Source organism: Cnephaeus nilssonii (assembly GCF_951640355.1).
Source record: "Cnephaeus nilssonii genome assembly, chromosome: 8".
Lineage (NCBI taxonomy): Eukaryota > Metazoa > Chordata > Mammalia > Chiroptera > Vespertilionidae > Cnephaeus > Cnephaeus nilssonii.
In genome coordinates, this window is record NC_137079.1 from 19,738,234 (window position 1) to 19,758,425 (window position 20,192).

The 20,192-nt window shown below is 41.5% G+C and overlaps 2 protein-coding genes across 4 annotated transcripts; one reads left to right on the forward strand and one right to left on the reverse strand.

Moving 5' to 3' along the window:
• The first annotated feature begins 245 nt into the window (after positions 1-245).
• On the forward strand, positions 246-9,440 carry MAK16 (MAK16 homolog). Of its 2 annotated transcripts, XM_079778929.1 has the most exons (10): positions 246-341; positions 2,852-2,901; positions 2,992-3,101; positions 3,437-3,501; positions 3,890-4,041; positions 5,317-5,371; positions 7,041-7,115; positions 7,814-7,927; positions 8,572-8,637; positions 8,789-9,414. In XM_079778929.1, exons 1-10 carry the CDS (start codon positions 327-329, stop codon positions 8,981-8,983), a joined length of 897 nt encoding a protein of 298 aa, XP_079635055.1. In that variant the 5' UTR covers positions 246-326; the 3' UTR covers positions 8,984-9,414. The 2 variants fall into 2 exon arrangements, with proteins under 2 accessions (XP_079635055.1, XP_079635054.1); XM_079778928.1 differs by lacking the exon at positions 246-341 and having other exon boundaries at positions 950-2,901; positions 8,789-9,440.
• Positions 9,417-19,774, reverse strand: TTI2 (TELO2 interacting protein 2). Of its 2 annotated transcripts, XM_079778924.1 has the most exons (8): positions 19,759-19,774; positions 18,708-19,634; positions 16,778-16,964; positions 16,151-16,243; positions 13,777-13,964; positions 13,556-13,699; positions 11,444-11,606; positions 9,417-9,552 (listed from the first exon to the last, which is right to left on the reverse strand). In XM_079778924.1, the coding sequence occupies exons 2-8, from the start codon at positions 19,352-19,354 to the stop codon at positions 9,448-9,450; spliced, it is 1,527 nt and encodes a 508-aa protein (XP_079635050.1). In that variant the 5' UTR covers positions 19,355-19,634; positions 19,759-19,774; the 3' UTR covers positions 9,417-9,447. The 2 variants fall into 2 exon arrangements, with proteins under 2 accessions (XP_079635050.1, XP_079635051.1); XM_079778925.1 differs by lacking the exons at positions 9,417-9,552; positions 19,759-19,774 and adding an exon at positions 9,647-9,770 and having other exon boundaries at positions 18,708-19,708.
• Positions 19,775-20,192: the final 418 nt, after the last annotated feature.

Genomic DNA, 20,192 nt, shown 5'->3' on the forward strand with positions numbered 1-20,192 from the left:
GGGCCCGGCACCCGGGAGGCTGGGGACCAGGGCGCGCCGGACGCTCTCGGCTCCTTCTCCGCGGGCTGCTCCGCGCCCCGAGCCGCGTCTGCGCCCTCGGCGAGCCCGGGCAAGCCCCGCGCGACGTGAGCGCGCGCTGACGTGCGGATCGAGCCGGGGCCGGGAAGGCGCGCACGCGCGCCCCACCGCCAGGCGGCGCTGTGTGCGAGTCTGAGACAGCGGAGCTCTCGCGGTAGGTGAGACTAGGCATTCCGGAAGTGAGTCGCCGGAAGAAGTATGGTAGCTTCCGGGATCTGGCCAGCTGCGCACGCTGAATTGCCGGCACCATGCAGTCGGATGATGTGAGTCTCCTGTGCTCTGCCACGCGGGGTTTACGCGGGTGTCTCGCCGTCTTTAGGCGGCTCAGAGGCGCATACTCAGCTCGCCCGCCGTCTCGTGTGGCTCTGGAAGCGAGGCTTCCGGTTTCCGGGCGTGGGGCTCTCACGTGTCTGCCCTGGACCTCCAGCCCGGGGCCCCAGCGGGGTCCGGGGGCCAGAACACCAGCCCTCAATCCAAAGGGTGGGCGGGTCCAGCCCCTGCGCCCAGCAATGATGGGCTCTGCGTCTGGGCCTTGGGGACTTGGGGGGCGGGCGGGGGCTGGGGCGGGGGCGATACGGAGAAGTTTCGGCATCAACATTAAGGATCCTTTTCATGCATGTGCACCTTACTTTTCAGTCTGCTTTTGCTGGTTGTGGGTTTTTCTTTACATTTGTTCCTCTGTCTGCCCAAGTTATAATTTTGGAAGCATCCTAGATTCATTCATTGAGTAATTTGCAGGAGAAATACCTGCGTGCTTACGGTGTGCCAGGCATTGTGGTAATTCCTAGAGACGTGGTTGTTAATAAGCCAGGCAAAAGACCTGCTTCCCTGGAGCCCTCTGGGGGGGGGGGGGGGGAGGAGACAAGTGGACAAATAAGGACAATTGCGGTGCAAAACAGTACTTTGAAAGACCAGAGGTGATGAAGTAGAGAGCAGTTGGGAGAGACCACTTCAGATAGGCCTGATCTGGGAAGGTTTCTCTGAATAGAAGGCGTTTGAGCTGAGATCTAAAGGATGAGAATAACCCGCCACTGAGGGGCTGGACTAAAAGCAATCAACCCAGGCAGTAGGAGCGTCAAGTACAAAGATCTGGAGGTAAGAGAGAAGGAATATATTCAAGGATCACCATGAGCATGTAAAGTCTTGTAAGAAGTGTTTTTAGGGGGTTTCATGGGAAATGACATCTGGTTTACAATTGTGTAAAGTTCTCTAGTGTGAAAGGTTTTTGAAGGCGAGAAAGGTTTTTGAAGGAGGGAAAGAATGAAAGCAAGGAGGCTAGAATATCATGAAGGAAGCTTCAATTAAGGTAGTCATGGTGGATATGAAAAGAAATGGATAAATGTGAGATGTTAATAGAAAAGACTTGGCGATGGGTTAAATGAAAATAAGAGAGACCAAGGATATTTTGATGTGAACAAATAGTTGAGTGGTGGTTTTATTTCTGGAGAGGGGAAGACTAGGGGAGGAGCACAGTATTCTTTTGAGAGATGGGGAGTCGAGAGCTCCATTTGGACATGTTAATGTGTATGATGCCTTGTAGACAACCAAGCCGAGATGTCAAGTAGCAGCTGGATGTATATACAAGTCTGGTGCTCAGGAGAGAAGTTTGGCCAGGAAATAAAAATGTAGGAGTCATAATTTAGAGATATCTAAAGCCACCAGCCTGATTGAGCTCCTACTTCTCCAGTTTCATTTCCTCTAACCTGTTTCCTTCCATCCCCTGCCAAACACATCCTACGAAATTCCAAAAACGTTTGCTCCCTTCTTTTATATTTTATATTTGTGTCTTTCCCTTTAGCTACTTTATAAAAGCCTTTCCCAGTTCCTCAAGGCAGTTCGCTCAGAGGCTCTCATACAACATACACCTCTTTGGTACTTAGACTGCTGCTTTGTGTATGTATCTTTCTCCCTAACTAGATAGATAACACTCTTTAAGGACTAGACCTTCCTTCATTCAACAAGTACTTGAGTGCCTCCTGTTTTTCAGGATTTGGGGATGTCAGTGCCTTACATAAATTAAGTACACAATAAATGCTGAATGAATAAAGAACACATTAGCCCAGGCCAGGTAGCTTGGTTGTTGCAGCGGTCACCAATGTTTCGGACCTCGTGGACCACTGGTTGGCGACCGCTGGGTTAGAGCATCGTCCTGATATTCCAAGGTTGCCATTTCAATCCCCGGTCAGAGCACATATAAGAATCAACCAATGAGTATATCAATAAGTGGAACAACAAATTGATTTTCTCTCTAAAAATCAGTAAATATAAAGTAAAAGTATCAAAACAAAACAAAAAAAAACACACATTAGCGAAGGATAGCAATAGAATATTTTTCTTGCCCTCAATGAAAAATGGTATGTATTTCCAAAAGTCTAGTACTGTGCAGCCTTTTACACTGGATAGTGAACATTTTAAGTAGAAAAGGAAAGTTACAAAATGTGTAATGTCTTATTTTGTTGAAAACATACATATAGGCATACTAGTTCTTGGAATGTATACACATATAGGAAAACTTGAAAATATTTACAAAATAATAATGAAATATATCTGGGTAATGGGTTACGGTTATTGCTTATTTGTGTTTACTTTTTCTATAAGAATCTGTTATATGTGTAAAGAAAAGAAGTCAGACTATTTTACAAAGCATTTTTTCCTCATTCCTCAAAGAGTTCTCTCAATAAAGCAGGGTACTGCCCTAGGGCATTGTTTCTTGGATCCATATGCCACCTATTGGGTCAGAGCAGTTGAAATGGGTTTATACTTTGTCTTGCAGGTTATCTGGGATACACTAGGAAACAAGCAATTTTGTTCCTTCAAGATAAGGTGAGTTTAGATTTGCAAATTGGACAAAGATTCCTTTAGTTGCCCTCTTGGTAACCCATCTTGTAATGCTTGCTGTTCCTCGCATTCTAGAACCAAGACACAGAGCTTTTGCAGAAATGAATACAGCCTGACTGGCCTGTGTAACCGGTCATCCTGTCCCCTGGCAAACAGTCAGTATGCCACCATCAAAGAAGAGAAAGGTAAGGCCCAGTTTCACCTTTCATGAGAACTACTCAACAGCTTTTCAAAGGATGTTCTTTAGTCTCTAAATATTAACCTTTTGCACTCGGATGTCGAGTGTGACTCGACACGGTTAGCATCGAGATCAAAATTACTCTTTGAATGTATCAATAATTTGAAATATAAAAAAATCCAAATAAATAAGTTTGTATGAAAAGAAACTCCAGTTTTTTATTCTACTGCCGCGCTTTGTAAAATCTGGGGTATTTAAAAAATTAAATCCCAAGTAGAATAAAGGAATCGAGAAAAAAGCAAGCGAATGCAAAGGGTTAAAGGTATTTACTTTATCCCGCAGGACAGTGCTTCCTGTATATGAAGGTGATAGAACGAGCAGCTTTTCCTAGGCGGCTCTGGGAACGGGTAAGACTTGGAACATAATTTTACAATGACCATTGCTCAAGAGCAAAAATGCCACATTTTCCCTCTTCCGTGATCATATCTAGATTAAACTTTGAAGCCATCCTTATTAGGTCCCATAGTGCTGTTAACAGTGAAGACGTAATCATTTATCCTTGCCCTTCAAGCTTCCTTTTTCTTTTCTTTTTTTAATATATTTTTATTGATTTCAGGAAGAGGAAGAAAGATAGAAACATCAATAATGAGAGAATCTTTGATTGGCTGCCTCCTGCACACCCTCTACTGGGGATCCAGCCACAACTAGGAGTCAAACCACGATCTGGTTCATAGGTTGATGCTCAGCCATTGAGCCACACCAGCTGGGCTCAAGCTTCCTTTATCTGTTTGATAGGTCCGGCTTCATAAAAACTATGAGAAAGCACTGGAGCAAATAGATGAAAATCTAATTTACTGGCCCCGTTTCATTCGACACAAGTGTAAGCAGAGATTCACCAAGATCACCCAGTACCTAATACGTATTCGAAAACTTACACTAAAGCGACAGTAAGTATTTAGATCATTTATTCATTTTTACATCTATTTTTTAATGGATTGTACAGTAGGTCCTCAGGTTACGTCGGAGATCCGTTCCTATGGCGCAATATAACACGATTTTCTTTTCTTTTTTTAAATATTATTTTTATTGATTTTTAGAGAAGGGAGAGGAAGAGAGCGATAGAAACATCAATGATGAGAGAGAATCATTGATCAGCTGCCTCCTGCATATCCCCTGGTGGGGATCGAGCCCGAAACCCAGGCATGTGCCCTTGACCAGAATCGAACCTGGGACCCCTCAGTCTGCAGGCCGACGCTCAATCCACTGAGCCAAACCAGCTAGGGCCATAACGCGATTTTCACCATAAGTCGGAACCCACCTACATAAGCACCTACGTCACTCACATGGAGCACATACACAGCAGTAATGAAGTGAAACAGTAAAAAAAATTTAAAAGATAACAATTCCTGACCTTTACTGTGGTAAGTAAATAATAAAAAACATAAAGCACATATATACATACGTCAAAATGACGGAACTTTTTTTTTATAAATAAATGGGAGATGGCGACGTAACCATGGAACGACGTACATCGAGTCCGACGTAACCCAAGGACTGCCTGTATTATGAAACAGTGTTGTGAAACCTCTAGTAATACTTTCTATAAAATTCAACGGGGGGTAGCCTTTTGTGGTATGCTAAGAATAAGCTTCACCTCGGGTTAAAGGCATGCCCTTCGATTTTGCAGGAATTTAAAAACAGTATAGTATAATTTGATTATCCCCTCCCTGTCTGAAAACCAGCTTCAGAACATTCTGTTTATAACTCCCTACAGGAACCTTAAAATGGAGGGGGGGGGGGTGTCTAAAAGGACCTAAAAACGTGAATAAACAGGAATGTAAGAACTTTACTCTGAGTACAGTGCAAACTAATTTTTAAAAGTGACATGAAATCCAGACTTAATGGACTTGTGACCTGTGGAGAATACTAAAGCTGTCAGTCTTCTACAACAAAGTCCTTTTAGTTCACTGAAGCATTGTTGGCATAGTGAATGTCCTTAGAAGTCTCGGAATGCTTCAAGAAAATAAAAACAGCCACATTAAAGTAGATACAAAAATGTTTGATTTTTTTTTTTATGGCATTAGATTTATCTACAAAATTTTAAGTATATAATCTTGCTGTATTGATCTGAATCCTACAAAGTTAATTCCAATCCTCATTTTTTAAAGGGACACGTAGCACATGTACTTGGGTTTTCTGATAACGTGTTTTATTTCTCGTAGGAGGAAACTTGTTCCTTTGAGTAAAAAGGTGGAGCGGAGAGAAAAAAGAAGAGAGGTAACTTATTGTTCTGATATTCATAGGATCTGTATTTTCATTGAGGGTAGGGCTATGTAGGTAGAAAAAGATTCAGTCACCATTGTCTGTGAACTTTTCAAGCCCTGGGTAACAGTAATAGTTGCATAAGATATCTGATATTCTATATTTTAAGATAATGACTTTCAGGGCAGATTAACATGTGGACACTTGGGGATATATGTAATGGGGAAGACATATAGAATCCTTTAGAGAGCCACAACTCCTTGCCTGAAATTCTGGAGGTCAGATGTTTCAGAATTCAGAATTTTGGTATGTCTTTGATCTTACATATTGCCATCAGCAGGTTTTGAGCATTCTAATCCAGCGCACTAGTAGTTTTGCAGTGAAATATAAGAACGCTCATTCACATTAGATGGAATTTTTTAAATCTCTTTAATTAGACTCCTGTGACATCAAATCATATTAGGCCACTAAATTGAGGTGTGTGTTTTTCATTATTATTTTGAAATTGTTAGTAAGGAACTGACTGGAATTATTTCTTTGAAGTAAACTGAGCAGCTTTGTTACCAAAGTAATAACTAGTGATGTTAATAGTCTGCTGTCCATGGAAAATCTAGTCGGGAAACTCCAGCTTTGTCACAGAGAGCAGTCGGCCTGAATTTTCTCATGCTTTTCAAGACCCAGGAATTAGCTTTTCCCAACAAGTCCAACCATTCATCCTAGGTATTTGCTTTGCTTACTTCGTTTCTAGCAATAGACATTTACCTGGTTATTTCTCAAATTCTGTCAAGAAATAACTTTAATAATAATGATGTTTTTGTTTCCATTAAGCCGTGTTCTGTATCTCAAATCCATTTTATCATTGGTCTTCAAGCTTTTTTGATCACTTACCCCATCAATAAAATTTTAACATATGCTCCCCATTATATCATTTATAAGTGTTATACATGCATACTTGCGCTCATAGGTATAAATGTTTGTGATGGCCTGGTTCTTGGCTGAGTATAAATTTGTCCTATCGGCTCTCATAATTGATAGGTATGGCAGGGATGCTTAGAGAAGTGCATTGTGGATTGTTTGCTCTTCTGCATTGTGATTTATCTGACACTGTTCATCATGCTAACACAGCTTCAGTGTGTAACACTTTGAAATCCTCTATGATTTCCACTAATTAATGCACAATCTTAGGCTAGAAAGGCAGGTTGAGGTTAGATTTGTGTGTTTTGGTTGTGAGTGGTACAGGTTGATGCCATGTATCATTTCCTATGAGAGATCATTGAAGGAAGAGATGTTTTTTCTTTTTTGTATCACAGGTCTGCTGTGGTGGTAGAAAACGTAAATGAATGAGGGTCTCTGTTCCCTTTTCTGTGAGTCTGCTTTAGGATTGCTTATTTTCTAAGACACTTAAATGTAGACCTACCTGCTTTGTATATCTATAAAAGGCTTTTTTAGAATTTAATTTAAAATGCTATTTATAAACTCTAGGAATTTTTTGCATTGAAAGGTTACCTAGAAGGGATGAGAGGTAAAGAGTTACATCTGGTTGGAGAGGCAGAGCCCCCATAATAGCAAGAGGGAGAAGTGATTACATCTTCTTTCTTATAAAAACTTGATAGTTTCCTGTACTTCTTTAGGCTGGAAAATGAATACTAGTGAGGTAAATGCGTTTGCTCTTTTTCTCTTACAGGAAAAGGCATTAATAGCAGCTCAGCTGGATAATGCCATTGAAAAGGAATTGCTGGAGAGACTAAAACAAGATACGGTGAGAAAGCTAGGAGCTTGGGGTACGGATTTTGTTTTAGGTGGGACTAGTGGGAAATGGGTCTTATTTTTAAAGGTGCTAGGAGTTCACCATGATTTAATCCTGGAACAAATAACATACAGGTCCTGGCTTCTTCATTTAAGTTCATTGATGCAAGCACATCAGATGCTTTGGTTGTTCTTGATACTCCATTCGGTAGGAGACCTCTCTCTTTTGCCATTATTCCCAACTCCTGTTCCCAAAGGCAGCAATTCCAGATCTCTGTGCAAAAACCTTACAATTCTGATCCTCCTGTCTACTGTCCTCTTTTAAGGTTCTTTAAAATGAACTTTTATTCTCTTTTTAAGATTCAATGTCATTTATAGAGACAGTATGAATAAAAAACATTGTTTTCTTTATTCCCCTTTATCGGCAAAATTTTACATCTGTCCTCCTCCCTGGGTTTTATAGACTACTATGTTTTAAGTGATTTTTCTTCCATCCTTCATAGAAGTTACCAGTTTGGTATTAACCACTGATTATTTAAATGTTAAAATGGGCTTTTTAAAGACACTGCCAGCTCTAGACTTGAAAACAAGATGGAAATATTATTCATCAAATTAAATATTCTCATTTCACTGAGGAAAAAATACGCTTGTTGGACAGTGGACTTTAAGTATGAGATTCAAATATAGTTAAAGCCAATCTCTGTTCTTCAGTATGGCGACATCTACAACTTCCCCATTCATGCCTTCGACAAGGCCCTGGAACAGCAGGAGGCAGGGAGTGACTCTTCAGATGCTGAGGAAAAAGAAGATGAAGATGATGAGGAAGTAAGCCTTGTTTATATTTTTGTTTTGTCCAGCAGTAATCTATAGGACTAGCTCTATTTTGAGAGATAGGATGTCATTTTCAGTCTCTTAACCAAAGGTAATGAAATGATCTTATTTTTCTATCATGAGGTTAATTCTGGTTCAGCAGTGGCTGCTGTGTTCTCCATGTTCAGCTAACCAAATATGCGTTGACAATTTTAATCTTACTGATGGGCTTTCTAACATTTTTCCTGTGAAAGACAAAGGAAGAACCTTCATCAGCTGTAAGAATACATTAAGGAACCTACTGAAATTTACAAGGATTTAATCTTACTATTAACATAGTATGTTTAGGAGAAGAGCAGATTTAGCAAGATGTTTAACCACACAGTATACTCACTCACATAGGTACAGAGGCATACTTTGCCTATTACTAAACTAGTTTTTAATTATTTGAAATTAATAATTTTAGTTGAATGTTTATAAATCTTAAATAATGATTTCAGAAGTTATTAAACTTGGAAATAGGTAGACTTGAGTTGCCTAGCAAGTAAATTCTGATTCTGGTTGTTATTTATGCATTTACTTATCAAAGAATATAAAACTAGTTGTCTAAGTTGAATTTTCATCATGTATTTTGACCTAATAGTTATGTTTTATTTTAGGATGTGGGAAAAAGAGAGTTTGTGGAAGCTGATGAGGTGGATGAGAGTGACATAAGTGACTTTGAGGTGAGATTTATCGGTGACAGGAAGAAGGGTTTCCAAACACACAAAGGCAGATAAATCCTCCAGTTTGTTCTAAATTGAGAGGACAGTGGAGTTTGGGGAATGAGTCTGCTAGCGTCTTCCCTCCTCTTACTTCTTCCCCTCCCCATGTTAGGATATGGACAAACTGGAAGCCAGCAGTGATGAAGATGAGGGAGAGAAATCCTCCAGTGAGGAAGAAGAAAAGGCCCTTGACGCCAAACACAAAGGCAAAGCACCCTTGAAAGGACCTCTGCGGAGAAAACGAGCCTATGTGGAGATTGAGTATGAGCAGGAGACAGAGCCTGTGGCCAAGGCCAAAACCACGTGAACTGCGTTCAGACATTTGTAACAGGACTGAACATTTTGAACTTTACCCTATCCTCATCACATACATACCTCCAGTTTTTACTCTTTATTTTGTATGTAACACAATATTTGTGTTTTTTTATATTTATGCCACTTCTGTAGAGCAAGAAATCTGGGGGATAGTGGAGGAAATCCTTAAAGTTGTAAACAGTATTTTTATAGCTTTGGCATGTGTTGAGGTGATAGCTTGACAGATGAGTTTATGATTGTAAATATTTACAAATGGTAGCCACCTTACGTGCCCACAAACTTTAATCAGAAATGTCCAGACTTCAATTTTTTTTCTTATTCTTTCCCCACTTCTATTAGGAGTAAAAGACAAGAAGGAAAAAAATCTAAATTATATTGTCCAGTATAAAAATACCTTTTTCTTTAAATAATTCCATTTATACAAAAAGAAAATCCTCTTCTCTTTAGGAAAAGTTTTTAAGTTCCACTGTAGGGAGCGCCTTCAGAAACCTGCTGCACCTTTCTGACACACTCCACCACCTTGCTGTCTTCGCAGCTTTGGGGAATTTTAGCCAGGAGACCCTGAAACATGAAACCAAACAAGCTTTGATTTTTTTTCCCTTTTACCTTGGTTCTTCTTTCTTGGTTTCATACTCAAAGAAGGAAACAGATGACACTAGGGACAGTTCACAGAACAAGTGTAACTGTAAGAATTGTTGGCATGCTTGGCAATGGCTCATGAAGAAGCAGCTTAATACCAGCTGAAATGAATTAGATTGGATCTAGGACTTGAAAACTGCCTGAAATTAAAGAGCAAAGATAAAGTTTAATTTGAGTAAACTAATAAGACAACAAACTATGCTATCTCTAAATATTTTTAGGATACAAATTTCTTTTCATGCTGTCTTACACCTTTTCCAATGAAGACTTCTAAATGGGATAAGAAATGAGGCAATAGTTTATTAAATATATATAAACAAACACATAGCTATTATATGCTACTAGTGACCTGGTGCATGGATTTATGCACATTGAAAGGAAATTAATTAGAAGGTGGCCAGTGGGGCGGGACTGAGCGAGATGGGTGGGACACTCCCTGGAGCCAACCTCCTTCGGTCCCTCCACGACTGGCCGCACCTGGGGTGGCACCATGGCTCAAAGGGCGTCTGCAGAATGAGTGGGGTCCCTCGGCCTGGCCTGTGGGGATCAGGCTGAAACAGACTTTCCGACATCCCGAGGGTCCCGGAGTTGAGAGGGCACTCTGCAAAGTTGCTGTCATACAGGGTGTGGAACACAAACGCAAGTGTGCAGTAAACCAGATTCAGGGCCGACAGTGACCCAGCAATAATGTAACCCACGGCTGAAGGTGGAATTGCGCAGCCCCGTGAGGAATCAGGCTCCCTCTCTGGTTTCAGGTTGCGTCTTGCAATCCAGGACCCCTTGGGGGATGTTGGAGAGCCAGTTTCGGCCCAATCCCCTCAGGCCAGGTCGAGGGACCCCACTGGTGCACGAATCAGTGCACCTGGCCTCTAGTATGCATATAAGATCTTCAGTTAATCTCTTCCCACCCTCCACCCCCTTCCCTCTGAGATTCATCAGTCTGTTCCAATTTCCAGTCCTACTTTGAGCATCTGCCCCCTGTGGTCAGTGTGTGTCATAGCTACCGGCCAGTCGGCCAGTCACTTAGGCTTTTATATAGATAGATGGCTTTGAGAAGTTATCTTTTGTAGAATATGATTCCAAGGAAAGAATTCCGATGTGGATAAATAAGAATATGGAAAAACATAGTATGGAAACATTTCTAAATTACCCACCTATATTACTCCTTGGTAGCTTATCGCACATTTTATCTGTTTTTGTTTGTTTTTTAATATATTTTTATTGATTTCAGAGAAGAAGGGAGAGGGAGAGAGAAACATCAATGATGAGAGAATCATTGATTGGCTGCCTCCTGCTGCCCCCTACTGAGGACTGAGCCCACAACCCAGGCATATGCCCTGACCAGGAATCGAACTGGTGACCTCTTGGTTCCTGGGTCGATGATCATCTGCTAAGCCACACCTGGCTGGGCCTGTTTTTTTAACTGGAACAGAATTTACAAACTTGATCATGATCCTTTTGCCCATTTTCTGTCCTAGGCCCAGAGATATTTTCTTTTTTCTGGGCGGGGAGCGAGGAAAATATGCTCATTAATGCTGGGGACAATGAAACCAAGGAAGAAATTAGGATAGAAGGAACACCACTTAGGCAGTGCTCTGCTTTGGCTCTCTAGAAATGTTACAGGAAAAGACCCCAGAGATATTTTCTAATTCTTCTGCCTTTTGATCTGAACAGTTCTAAATACCTTTGCTCAAAGTCTATAGAAGGTTAGAGGGCTCTGGAAGTGAACACCTGAACCCTCCACATTCATTTACAGACTTGGTCAGAAGGATAATGAGGCCTAACTGAAACCACGTGGCATACTGTCCCTTACCTTCACTTGTCCTTGAGAGCAGTGGTCCAGGAGAAGCAGGCAGTCTGTGGCCTCCTCTAGCAAAGCACTCTTCACAGGCTCAGGTGTAAGGCTTGAATCCCTTGCTACATCACATATCAGTTTCAAGAGAGCCTTCAATAAGACCACAAGTCTACAGGAAACTCTGGAATCAAGAAGAAAAACTGTTCACACTAAATCAGGATGTTAAACTGGAGACTTCACAAATGAAGGAACTAAAGTCAAATGACAAAGAGCTGGAAGCAGAACCAGAGACCAGACTCGATTTCTTCAGGCCCCACTGTTTTCTGAGCACTGCCCACACACACACTGGCCTGCCTGAGAACACCTTGTTCCCCTTGGGAAACCTGGTTCCACTCAAAGGCAACAGCCCCTCCTGAGAAGGGAGAACTGGGATTTCCCCTTACCAGGGTCCTACACTTTTGGCCAGAGAACAGGAAACAGCCCATTGTCCTTTAACTTTTATGCAGTCTCAGGCTGGAAAGTTAAAAAGAGGAAATAAGCTTGGCTTCTGGGACTTAAGTGTCAATCTGAATTTTCTATCAATCAGTTAAACCCACCTTATTCAGTTATGCTTATTAGCCTTCCTAAGAAAATGGTGATGGTTGCACAAAATTGCAAATGTACCTAATGAACTGTACATTTTAAAATAGTTTGTGTGTATGTTTTTTACCACAATAAAAACTAAAAAGCTTTCATGGCAGCTGGAAAGTAATTTTAACATATAATGTGAAAATATGCATAATAAACTATATTTCTGGACAGAAATATGATGGAAAAGTTTGCTGCCTTAGTCTAAAAAATTAAATCTTTTCCTATAATCTGTGTATTGCTTAGTCTTCTTCCTGTCATCATTCAATATATAATCAGCTGTTTCCCAAGTCCCACCCCTCCACAATACATCTCATTGTATCACTTTCTAACCCTTATGTTTGTTTGCCAATCTCTCTACTTTGAATCTTGGTCTCTGCTCTTTAAAGGCCTGATAGTATTAATATGATTCAGTTTCATTTTTCCATCTGTTGTATTCTTTAAATATTTGTGCACCTAATACCAGGTATTGAGTCAACTCTGGTACGCTCAGTATACCAAAGTGGTCTTCATCCTCCTGGAGCTTATAATTCAGTAGGGAGAACGAGTCAACAAATGCAACCTGGTTACAAATGTGACTTAGGGAAACACTTGGGTGCATTATAAAGAAACTAGAGGCCGGATGCACAAAATTCCTGCAAGAGTAGGCCTTCCTTCCCCCGGCTGCCGGCATCGGCTTCCCTCTGGCACCCGGGACCCAGGCTTCCCTCGCAGCACCGGCTTCGTCCAGTCTAATTAGCATATTATGCTTTTATTATTATAGATGAGGTAATATGGTTCAGAATAGATATGTATTTAGTTAAGACATTGTATTCTAGATTAATTAAACTTTATTCCATGCAAGAAAGCCTTTTTTTGCCCTGGCTCAGTTGGAGTGTTGTCCCATACACCAAAAATGTTGCAGGTCCGATTTCCATTCAGGCATATACCTAGATTTTGGGTTCAATCCCCAGTCCGGACCCATACAGGAGGCAACTGATCCATGTTTCTCACATTGATGTTTCTCTTTCTCTCTCTCAAATCAATAAAAACATATCCTTAGGCGAGGATTAAAAAAAAAGAAAACCTTTTGTTGACTTAACATGTTTGGATACCAGTTCATTGTGCCCGATACCTACTTCAAGCCAGAGTTGCAATGCTTTCTAAGCAATCAGATTCTAACCTGGTATTCTCCTGATCACTGTTCAGTATTGTGCTATGAAGTGCTCTGTTCTCAACTGGATGTAAAAAAAAACATTAAGATGAACAAAGCTAGGCCTGTCTTTATTGAAACACTTCTACATGGCCTTTTAAATTGAATGTGCCTTATTAATCTAGAGAGGTACACCTGAAGCAACAATGGGACCAGTTTATCTTTTAAATGACATTTTCTCAGTTCAATAGGTATCGGAGGTATACGTGGCATATTCTTAACACTCTGCACTGCATGTACATCTGGGCAAGTTCTGAAGAGAAAATCTGAGTTTCACCCCCCTCACCACACATGTCTGCTGGCTGTTATACCTGGGCCAAGTATACTGCATGAGAAGTTTTAGGGTTTCCAATATCTTCAATCTAGCCTCCTCCTCTGGCCCATCATAAACCTCCAGATATCCAAGGATGACTCGCTCTAGCCTCTTCAAGTGCCGGACGGTCAGAATCCCCAACCTACAAACAAAAGAGAAAATGTGACAGCAAAGGAATGAAGGCAAGGAGCATGGCCAACCAGCAGCCCGAGCACTCACCTCTTCACAAAAGCGGGAAGATTTCTCGCGTAGGTCCTGCGTAAGAGAACACGGTGCTCTGGCTCCATGTGGGTCAGGATCAGCTGCAAGACCTCATCACAGTGTGTGGTGGGTCGAGCTGCACCTCCCTTCCAGTGCAGGCCTTTCTCCAGGACTGGAAACAGATCCAGCAGACACAGCAGCACAGCCTGGCAGAGAGTAATGGACAGGAGCTGTAGCCATCTATCCGCATTCACAACACTCTCTGGGTCTCTAACAACGTTAATAATCTATTAATGTAATGTCATAAAATTCTAAAGCATACTAGTTATAATACATTAAGTGTATATTACTTTATATTTTTTAATCTTTTCTTTTTTTTTACATTATCTCTGTCTGACAGTCCCAAATAAGTTAATACTTTCTCCTCAGGACTGTTCTTTGCTAAGCTATAAAATGGGAAGGCAGAGCTGGGACTTTAACCCAAATTTTAGGAGTCTGAGTCTATTGTCACTGTATTAATAAGTCTAAGTGATACTTACATGTACTTACAACAAAACTGCTCCTAAATAGAATCTAAGATGGTCCTCATTTGTGTCCATTTGGACCACCCTATCTGAAGTTTCAGTGGTTAGGCAATCCCTTCTAGCTCTCCTGGGCTCTTTGGTTTTCTTGAAGTTTTTTGGTAGTGTTTTTTCCCTCTTCAACACCATCTCAAGAGTCCTAACCTTTCTAACTGTTAAGTACCTGGATTTTCAATGCCTAAAATAATATTTAAAAAAGAAAGGTGGGCCAGAAGGGAGTGGCAAGAAATATTCAAAGTGGTGAACAGTAAGAACCTACAACCAAGATTACTCTACCCAGCAAAGCTATCATTCAGAATTGAAGGTCAGATAAAGAGCTTCACAGATAAGAAAAAGCTAAAGGAGTTCATCACCACCAAACCAGGATTACATGAAATGCTGAAGGGTATTCTTTAAGAAGAGGAAGAAGAAAATGGTAAAGATAAAAATTATGAACAACAAAAAGACATCAAATACATACCTACCAACAAGTGAATCTAAAAATCAAGTGAATAAAAAGTCTGAAGAATTGAATGGACTGGTGAATATAATGGAATCAGGGACATAGAAAGGGAGTGGACTGACAATTCTCAGGGGGAAGGGGGTCTGAGGGGTGTGGGAAGAGATTGGACAAAAGTCTTACACCTATGGATGAAGACAGTGGCGGGGGGGAAGGGCATGGGGTGGGGTGGGGAATCAGGTGGAGGGGAGCTATGGGGGGAGAAAAAAAAAAGAGGAATACCTGTAATAATCTGAACAATAAAGATTTATTTTTAAAAAATAAAATAAAAAAGAAAGGTGGCAAAGTGAGGGGTTAAGTATGGGTAGGCATAAAATAAGAAACATGGTGCCAGCCTGTGTGGCTCAGCGTTTCAACATCGACCCAGGAACCAAGAGGTCACCAGTTCAATTCCCAGTCAGGGTACATGCCCGGGTTGTGGGCTCAATCCCCAGTAGGGGGCATGCAGGAGGCAGTGGATCGATGATGTTTCCTCTCATTGATGCTTCTATATCTCTATCCCTCTCCCTTCCTCTCTCTCTAAAAATCAATAAAAACATATTTTTTTAAAAAAAGAAACATGGTTATTTCTACCCCTAATTTTATGTAACTTGTTTATAACTTGTTTCTTCTGTCGTGAGAATATTCTCCTCCTCCTCCCGGTCAAAACTCCTCTTTATCCTTCATAAGCAAAACCACCTCCTCTGGAATCCTAAAACACCACCAACCCTGGTTAGTTGCCTACTGTTGGACACCCACTGCACTTTATACAAACCTCTTTTAATAGATTTATCACTGTATACTGTAGGCATATGTATAAACATTCATATATTCACATAAACATCTTCCAAAGGGTCTCTGGCTTTAAGAAATCCTGTCTGATTCATTCACTCTTGGAACTTACAATGGTTACTGGCACACAGTAGGTATTCAATGTCTATCAGATGAAAGAATAAATGACACTAACACATCCAACATACAAGGGATTTCAGTGTGTGTGTGTGTTTATAATAAGTCAACACAAAGACACTTAAATTAATAAAAATAGAACTTTTTCAGACATAAACTTGCCCCCAAGTGATAAGTAATTGACCCAGATGAAGACAAAACACTAGCTTTTCTGTGGCTACTCAAGAATGTGGATGGTGGCTTGGTATGAAGATATTTTCACCAGTCACTGCTACCTCCATATTTTCAGCTTGGCAATGGCTTTTAGTTATCATCTTCACTCTCCAAGAAAATGTCTCTCAACTATTCTTATTCACATAATGAATGCCACCTTCCACTCAAATTTGAGAACTCAGACTCAGTTACCAACAAATCTTACAATTACCTGAATGAGGTGGTGCTCCGGTGTGTACAGGTGGTTGAAAAGGGCATGGTATAGGACCTGGGCCCTGTTATACTGGAGCAAATCAGCAGCTGGCTGCAATCAAACAAATCACCCAATTAAAAGAAAAGTTAGCCATTTGCCTAAATGTTGATAATTTAAAAAATTGAATTATGGGTATATGGGATCCATTATACCACTCTCTCTACTTCTGTGTGTATTTTAAAAGGTCTATGACACACAGTTAAGAAAGAAATATACAAACTTCCTCAAGTAATAGCTTGCACATTTGAATATAACCTCTGTCAATTTGATTTTTTTGATCCTTGAACGTCAACTGTTAATTACTCAAATCTTTCAGTTTGAAAGTGGCCTATGTTTTATGTGCACAATAATAGCCCATGTTTCTTATATATATTACCTATGAGATATAACCTCAAATAGGTTGGCAGATGGAGTGAATATAAAGAGAAAAAAATATAAATAAGCGAATTTAGTCACATAACGGCAATAATAGAAGCTAGTTAATAAAAGATACGAACATACTAGTAGGCAAAATAAACTAGTGCCATCATGGATGGGGAACAGCCATATGACTCAGTCTGTCCCATCAGAGCAGGGGTTGCTTACCACATTAAGCACAATGTGATGGAGGCAATGGACACCCAGGACTTTGTTCTCAGTTTGATAGTCATCTGAGATGAGCAATGATGGGGGAAGTACCCTTTCTAGATGCTGGTTCAGCCAGGGTCTAGTGACCTGTTGCAGAGTCCAGGAGAAAACATGTTTGGTGGCAGGGTTATTCTTCCAGGATTCCCTAAGTGGGAATGTGAAACCAAATTAAGTACAGTGACATGGTGTTAACTAGCAAAGAAAATTAAACTAAACAGAGTATGTCCTTGTCATTGAAAAAAAATACATAAGGTAACTCCTGAAGTTAATAACAAACATTTTAAGATTTAAATCAAAATAACTTACAAAACTTACACTACATACATTTAACATTTACCCAGAGCTCTGAGTCTAAAGCTTATCCAATGAGAAGAAGCCATTCATAAGCACAGCAATGTAAAGGATCTGTGGCAATGGTGGAAGAGGCGACAGTGAGGATATGTTGAGAAGGGAGAGATAACTAATAAAAATGTCTTTAGATTTCTTGTTGTTGTTATTATTATTATAAGGGAATCAATATTTGAACAGCAATTTATAAATCTGGACAGCAACTAATCTTCAAAATAACTGTAACAGGCAATATTACATTTATGTTACAAATAATGAAACTGAGGATCAAAGAGATTATTTGACCTGGTCCTACTCAGAAGCAATAAAAGGAAGCACCACCAGCCTCAAAACTAAGCCTTTTAATTCCAAGTTCCTAGTAAAATGACAGCTATGCACACATTGTTTTCTATTACTACAGTGCTACAGGGACCTTTGCAGCACATTTGGTCCAAACATCCACAAGCATCTTTGGTCCATGCCAAACAGCCCCTGACACTTGATCCTGTCAACAATGTCCACACTTAGGAAATGTCTCTGGGCCCAAAGAACCCACGTTTATTTATACTCCTGGTTTGCAGGATTAATACATAAAATACTATCACATTTTATTGGTCCAATAATTGTGTTGTGCCTGTATTGCCAATAATAACCCTTCTCCACTAGACAGGCTTGCTGGTCATAACACATGGGGTAGGGAGATGGGCTAGCATGGACCAAAAGTCTTGTGGACGTTTTGGACAAGACCAAATTCCAAGGACCTTTTGGCTAAATCAAATGTCTCCATGGTCATCTTGGACAGGAACAAATGTCCACTAATCACAAATACTAACACACAAAGTAGCACGTGGAAACTCACAACATACTTTATCTAGCCCTAACCGGTTTGGCTCAATGGACAGAGCATCGGCCGTGACTGAAGGATCCCGGGTTCAATTCCAGTCTAGGGCATGTACCTTGATTGCAGGCTCGATTCCCAGTTGGGGGCGTGCAGGAGGCAGCTGATGGAGGTTTCTCTCTCATTGTTTATAATTCTCTATTCCTCTCCCTTCCTCTCTATAAAAATCAATAAAATATATATATAAAAAGAAACAAAAACAAGTGGTTTTTTTTAAAAAAGATAGAATAAAGATTTTTTTAAAAAAATACTTTATCTAATAGCAATCTAAAGCTTATATGTTTCATCCCAAACACTGTTTCCATATCTAATAACTATCCCTCCCTATTTACTAGTGATGACTTTCAAGATCCCTAAGTTCAAACTACAAGTTTAAATCCTCTCCAAGCTCCCATCTCCATCCCATTTCAGAAAATTAAATCTAAATAAATGAGACAGAACTTCCCATTTCCAGGGTAGTCGTCATGAGGACTGACAAGAACACTAGAAAACAGAGTCTGAAGACTTGTATGCTAATGTCAAACTTACCACTAGCTACTTATGTCATTTATGGAGTCCCAACCTTTCTGGGCCTTAAGAGATCTGCTCTAACAGCCTTTGAGCTCTCACATTCTAGAACAGCCTGAAGTTCAATGCGCTGGCCCTTTCTGCAGGGGTACTTACTTATTCAAATGGGGCTGGAGAAGCCCCATTATCTCAGCAAATCTCCCTCTCTCATCTTCATTTTCTCCGTGGAGGAATCCTGCCACAGAACCACACTCAGCAACGTGAAGCAGTAAGGTGAGCACCTCTCTAGCAACGTCCCGAGATCCTGGCCTGGTCCATGGCTGCTGCACACTGTGTGTGATGGCAAACATGTAGATGGGTCCTGCCAGGTGACGCAGGCCTCTCTTCCATGCCAGGCGAACCGGGGGCTTCTTGGCAGACTCCACTTTCCTCAGTAGCTTAATGAATAGCAACCCAACTGCTGCCGCTTTCTCGGCCACGGTAGGGGAACCATCCCCTCTACCTTCCTCCTCCTTGGGTGGGGCTGCATACTTCTCCAGGGCGGCTGTCACCTTCCCCAGCATCCCGGGCACTCCGCCGAGCCAAGTGTCACTCCCCTCAAATAACTGATCACACTCTGCGGCTTCTAGGAGAGCACTGAGGTCTTGAAGAGCTGCATTCCTGGCTTTGCCCCGTCGGGACTCCTGGCCGGTAAGATGGTGCAGGATCTGGGACAAGGCCTGCCCGAGGTCAGAAGAAGGGCACTCTCCGGGCATGGAAGAGCCCTCCCGCGGTGGAGATTCCGGAGAGCCATCACGCTCCATCTCTGACCCCGGCAAGCGAGCGGCCGGGCTCCCCGGAGGACGAAGATGGAGGCGAGACGGGATCCGCTCAGGAGGCACCGGAAGCTGGAATTCTCCCAAAGGACAGAACTAAAACCAAATCAAACGACGAGACATCTTGGAGGGCGAGTCTAACCAGCCTAAGAGTCAAGTGTGCGTCAAGGAAAAGACGCAGGAAAGGGAAAGCGACCTCTCCGGCGGCAGTGACAGAATCTCGGACTCCCAACCGTGAATGGAGAAAGGACTCTCTCCTTCCTGAAGGCTCAAAAACAAACCAACAAAAACAAACCCTAAAGCTTGATGCGAAAACGGACGCCGATACCTGCAGCCCTCCCACACCTGCAGCCCTCCCTGCACCTCTGGAGCCTATCGGGATGCGAACCTACCTGAAGTCGTTGCCGTAAAGCACAAGGCTAGCTTCCGCCAGTGCGACGTCAATTCTCCGTTGTTTCACGACATACTGTCGTAAAGCAATACAGAGTCGCGTTTTATACAGGGTGGAGCTATGGAGAAAAATTTGCATAGAGAATGATCGGCTCGCTAATTTTGTTCCTGCTTTCACTTATGAAGGTAGAAACAAAAGAAAAAAGATGACGGGATATCGGCTACATTTTAAAAACGTACATGACCTTGTGCGTCTACACTGAATACATGCGGACGATGTATGTCACCCTCTCTGTAAGCTCAGTGGGCTCTATCCGAGAATCCTTAACGAGAGTTAGGAGCCGATCCTTTTGTAGTTCATAAGCGTGATGATTGGGTGTTCACGCCGCTGTGTGAGATGTGCCGCCCACGAACCTTGTTACGCCTTTGGCACATG

Excerpts from the sequence above, each read along its gene's own strand:
- MAK16 (XM_079778928.1), top strand. The coding sequence starts at position 2,522 with ATGTCTTATTTTGTTGAAAACATACATATAGGCATACTAGTTCTTGGA. Across the intron at positions 2,902-2,991 it reads TTTTGTTCCTTCAAGATAAG|AACCAAGACACAGAGCTTTT; the intron begins GTGAGTTTAGAT and ends CTCGCATTCTAG. Across the intron at positions 7,116-7,813 it reads AGAGACTAAAACAAGATACG|TATGGCGACATCTACAACTT; the intron begins GTGAGAAAGCTA and ends TCTGTTCTTCAG.
- TTI2 (XM_079778924.1), bottom strand. The coding sequence starts at position 19,354 with ATGGAGCGTGATGGCTCTCCGGAATCTCCACCGCGGGAGGGCTCTTCC. Across the intron at positions 11,607-13,555 it reads ATGCAGTATACTTGGCCCAG|AGTTTCCTGTAGACTTGTGG; the intron begins GTATAACAGCCA and ends TCTTGATTCCAG. Across the intron at positions 9,553-11,443 it reads GCTCTCAAGGACAAGTGAAG|GGTCTCCTGGCTAAAATTCC; the intron begins GTAAGGGACAGT and ends TTCATGTTTCAG.